The sequence below is a fragment of the Penaeus vannamei genome, chromosome 29 (assembly GCF_042767895.1).
Source record: "Penaeus vannamei isolate JL-2024 chromosome 29, ASM4276789v1, whole genome shotgun sequence".
Lineage (NCBI taxonomy): Eukaryota > Metazoa > Arthropoda > Malacostraca > Decapoda > Penaeidae > Penaeus > Penaeus vannamei.
Genome location: NC_091577.1, coordinates 29,818,419 through 29,823,418, shown reverse-complemented (window position 1 = coordinate 29,823,418; position 5,000 = coordinate 29,818,419). Strand labels below are relative to the sequence as shown.

At 38.6% G+C, this 5,000-nt stretch overlaps 1 protein-coding gene across 1 annotated transcript; it reads right to left on the bottom strand.

The window, feature by feature from the left end:
• Window positions 1-1,954: 1,954 nt before the first annotated feature.
• LOC113810252 (antifreeze protein Maxi) lies at window positions 1,955-3,369 on the bottom strand. Its single transcript, XM_027361964.2, has 3 exons — window positions 3,161-3,369; window positions 2,797-2,852; window positions 1,955-2,700 (listed from the first exon to the last, which is right to left on the bottom strand). The coding sequence occupies exons 1-3, from the start codon at window positions 3,198-3,200 to the stop codon at window positions 1,987-1,989; spliced, it is 810 nt and encodes a 269-aa protein (XP_027217765.2). The 5' UTR covers window positions 3,201-3,369; the 3' UTR covers window positions 1,955-1,986.
• Window positions 3,370-5,000: the final 1,631 nt, after the last annotated feature.

Here is a 5,000-nt window from a genome sequence, read left to right as displayed (position 1 = left end):
AATATTCTACTTAAATTGATGTAAAAAAAGCTCTAACTATTCTACGTAAATTGATGTAAAAAAAGCTCTAACTATTCTACTTAAATTGATGTAAAAAAAAAGGCTCTAAATATTCTACTTAAATTGATGTAAAAAAGGCACTAACTATTCTACTTAAATTGATGTAAAAAAAAAAAAAAAAGGCTCTAACTATTCTACTTAAATTGATGTAAAAAAGGCTTCACATATTCTACTTAAATTGATGTAAAAAAGGCTCTAAATATTCTACGTAAATTGATGTAAAAAAAGCTCTAACTATTCTACTTAAATTGATGTAAAAAAAAAGGCTCTAACTATTCTACGTAAATTGATGTAAAAAAAAAGGCACTAACTATTCTACTTAAATTGATGTAAAAAAAGGCTCTAAATATTCTATTTAAATTGATGTAAAAAAAGGCTCTAACTATTCTACGTAAATTGATGTAAAAAAGGCTTCACATATTCTACTTAAATTGATGTAAAAAAAAAGGGCTCTACTTATTCTACTTAAATTGATGTAAAAAGGCTCTAACTATTCTACTTAAATTGATGTAAAAAAGGCTCTAAATATTCTACTTAAATTGATGTAAAAAATGCTCTACTTATACTTAAGATTGATGTCTAAAACCTCTACCTATACTACATCAAGTTTATGTGAAAAAGGCTCTACCTATACTACTTAGATTGATGTCAAAATGCCTTTACTTATACTTAAGTTATAAGTAAAAATGGATCTACCTATACTAGATGAAGCTGATGTCAAAAAGGCTCTAATTATACTACTTTATATTGAGATAGAAAAGCCTCTACCTATACTACTTAAAAGTGATAAACTACTTAACTCTGATATAAAAAAGGCTTAATCTACATTACTTATAACCGATGTCAAAAAGGCTCTACTTATACTACCTACGAGATTAAGATTTAATGTTGAGCTGAAAAAATCATAATCATTATCATTATCAATTGTTATTACCATTGTAATTATCATCATCATCATCATCATTCTCATCATCTTTATATTCATCTTCATCTTCATCACCATTATAATCTTACAATTTCTTTAACATCCATTACGAGACTTCAGCGGATGGCGGATGAGATTAAATAAATAAATAAATAAATAAACATGAAAAATGCAAAAAGAAAAACAAATGCTCTTAAGGCAGTATATTGTTAAAATGATTAATATTATTCCCATTATTATTATCACTATTATTATTATTATTATTATTATCATGATTATTAATTATTACTATCATTATTATTATTATCACTCATAATTATCACTGCCATGATTATCATTAATATTATCATTTTATTTTCTTCTTTTCTTTTGTCTTTTCTTTTCTTTATTATTACTTTTCATTTCTTTTTTCAATTACCTTGTCCTACCTATATACACTTTATGATATGTTAATTAATATGTTAATTAAGCTTGTTAATTCGATACAACGCTTTAAGTTTCTTTTATTATTTCAGTTTCTTTGGAAGTCTTCTTTGGTTCCTTGTTGTTTTTGTTGTTGTTGTTTTGTTGGCGTAATTTTATTCATTTATTTTTGTTTAATTTTATTTGTTTATTTTTACTGTTTCTTAATTTCATTCCACTTTTTTTTTTTCTTTTATGGGGATTAGCCCCACGGAGTTTGGGGGATCGGGGGTGGGGTTGGGGGGGTTGGGGGGGGAGTGGCTGCAACTAGGCTCATGACTTCTTTGTGGCGCGAGGACTGTCTCCCATAATTCTCTCGTCTTATGATCCGATTTGTTGGTTTGTAAATTGCCTGAACAGAATAGCTCTTTCCACATCCCCTTTGCGACCTTTCTCAGCTTTCCCTTCCCTCGCCGCTCCACCTGGTCGGACAAGTCGACCTCCCAGGATTCCTCCCGGCGAAAGGGCGCGACACAAACTCCGAGCGATTAAAGCAACTTTTAATAACAGAACAAGAGCCGAGGACAGACGCCGCCGCCTCAGTGGCCGCCGCCGTAGCCTCCGCCGCCGCCGAAGCCGCCGTGGCCCGTGCCCTTGGCCCGCGCCAGCGCCTTCTGCGCGGCGGAGGTGGCCTGCGCCGCCGCGGCCTGCGCGGAGTCCAGGTCGTTGAGAGCAACAGACTGCTGCTGCGCCAGCGCATGCGCCGCCTGCTGCGCCTGCCACGCCATGGTGGCCTGGTTGTTGTAGGCCGCCTGCGCAGCATGCAGAGTCTGGGCTGCCTGCGCCGCCTGCGCCTCGGCGGCTGCCTGCGCCTGCGCCAGATTGCGCGCCTGCTGCACGGCCCACTGCTTGGCTGCCTCTGCAGCCTGCACGGCTTTGGCGGCCTTGGCGGCTTGCGCAGACTCGGAGAAGGCGGCAGACTGCGCCGCCTGCGCTGCCTGAGTCACCTGCGCGGCCTGCTGGTACTTGGCCGCCGCCGCCGACTGCGCCGTCTGCGCGGCGGAGGAGGCCTGGTACGCCACCTGCTGCGACGCGGCGTTGGCGGCAGCCCAGGCGGCGCCGTCCTGCGACGCCACGGCGGCGCTGGCCTGTCCGGCGGCCTGGTTGGCCACGTCGGCCGCCGAGGTGCCGTGGCCGCCGCCGCCGTAGCCGCCGCTCGAAATCACGTAGCCGCCGCCGCCGCCGCCGCCATAGCCTCCGCCGCCGTGTCCTCCTCCGCCGTAGCCGCCGCCGCCCGTGTAGCCTCTCTTGACCTGCAGGGAGCAGGACCGTTAACCACCTCATCCATATCCGGCAACTGATCGCATTTAACTGAAGAGCAATGAAGGGCCAAAGGCTCACACACTCACCCTTGGGGTCGACGCGTCCTCCGAGGCGCTCTGCTGAGGTCGACCTCGGACCGCGCCTGCGGGGACAGAGGTCAAGGGTCAGAGGTGCTTAGTCGGGCCGAGAGGTAGATATAGAGTAGAGGAAAGAGAGAAAGAAAGGGAGAGGGAGAAAGAGAAAAAGAAACAAAATGAGAAAGAGTAAGCAGAGGAGAAACACATGATGTTTACCTAAAGACAGTATATTGTTCATTCTTCATTTTGAACAAGCAGGCATATTCAACATAAATGGACATATCAGTTCGTTCTAAAATACAAATAGTGAGGGTAAAAATCCTCAACTCCCTTCAAAAGGTATTTTAAAGTTTTCTCAAGAAGCCAAGCAAACCTGAAAGCAGAAGAATGCCAACGAGAGCCGTGATCTTCATGTTGAATGGATCCTGTCTGGCGAAGGTGTGACGAACAGGACGCGAGAGCAGCCCCTTTATACTCGGGCTCCTTTCTCTGCCGGAAGGCCTACAGGTGCCAAGTCGGTTTTTATTATATTTTCATTTTCTTTTTTCTCTCTCTCTTTCTCTCTTTGATGTATCATTCACGCGCCAATTCCCGTAATCTATGCAGCAAAAAAAAAAAAAAAAAAATCTGGTATAGGTCTATGGACAAACCACAAATAGTGATGAGAACTATAATGCAGTGAAGTCTACGAACCGAAATAAGTTGATATGATGAAAGAAAAAGTTAATGATGAGCTTCTCAGGTTTCTTTTCGAATTATATATATATATATATATATATATATATATATATATATATATATATATATATATATATATATATATATATATACGTGTGTGTGTGTGTGTGTGTGTGTGTGTGTGTGTGTGTGTGTGTGTGTGTGTGTGTGTGTGTGTGTGCATACGTATAATTCTATATACATATAACAGATAGATAGATAGATTCACACAACTCAGTAATACCATGAAGAAAAAAAGTCAAATCCTACACCTTCCACCAAATACAGAATTATTTTGGATCACGACTGTTACCACAATTCCGGTATGTAATCAGTGTTTGCCTTCGTATCATAGTGTATAAAAATGTTTATGGAATTACAATCTAAGGAATAGTTTTGCGAAATTTATCCGAATCGCAAAAGCTATCAAAGTTATTGGAGAGGTTAAACACAATTTAATCGGAAGTCTGACATCCGTCATGTGTCACCTGTCATGTGTCATGTGTCATTCCATTCACGCCATAAGTACCTCCATTACTGCAAACCATGCATCCGTCATGTGTCACCTGTCACCTGTCATGTGTCACCTGTCATGTGTCATTACATTCACGCCATAAGTACCTCCATTACTGCAAACCATGCATCCGTCATGTGTCACCTGTCATGTGTCATTTGTCTTTCCATTCACATAAGTACCTCCATTACTGCAAACCATGCATCCGTCATGTGTCACCTGTCATGTCATGTGTCATTTGTCTTTCCATTCACATAAGTACCTCCATTGCTGCAAACCATGCATCCGTCATATGTCACCTGCCATGTGTCATGTGTCATTTGGCATTCCATTCACACATTTAGTACCTCCATTACTGCAAACCATGCATCCGTCATATGTCACCTGCCATGTGTCATGTGTCATTTGGCATTCCATTCACACCATAAGTACCTCCATTACTGTAAACCATTCGAATTAACATATCTGTAACTTATACATAAACAATAACAACGTCTGCACATTAGTTAGATTCTGTGTACATAACGTATATATGCGACATTACAATACGCACACACATTTCCATGCATGTGTGTGTGTTTATATAATCTATGGTAACTTGCAGGAGGTTGAGAGAACAAAACAAAGTCAAAAATTAACGAGAGAAATATAGATAATTTGAAATAATAAAACAAATAAAAAAATAACAAAATAATAGAATTAATCAATTCAATTTAATTAATCTAAAATGATTAAGTTAATTTAAAATAATAAATAAAAAATAAATAATTTAAAATAATAAACAAATAAATAATTTAGATAATAAAATGAATTAATTTAATTTAATTAATCTAAAATAATAAAATTAATTCAAAACAATAAAAAATAAATATTTTGAAATAATAAAAAATAAGTAATTTAAAATAATAAAAAATAAATAATTTAAAATAATAAAAAAATAAATAATTTAGAATAATAGAAAAATAAATAAAAGAAAATAAAA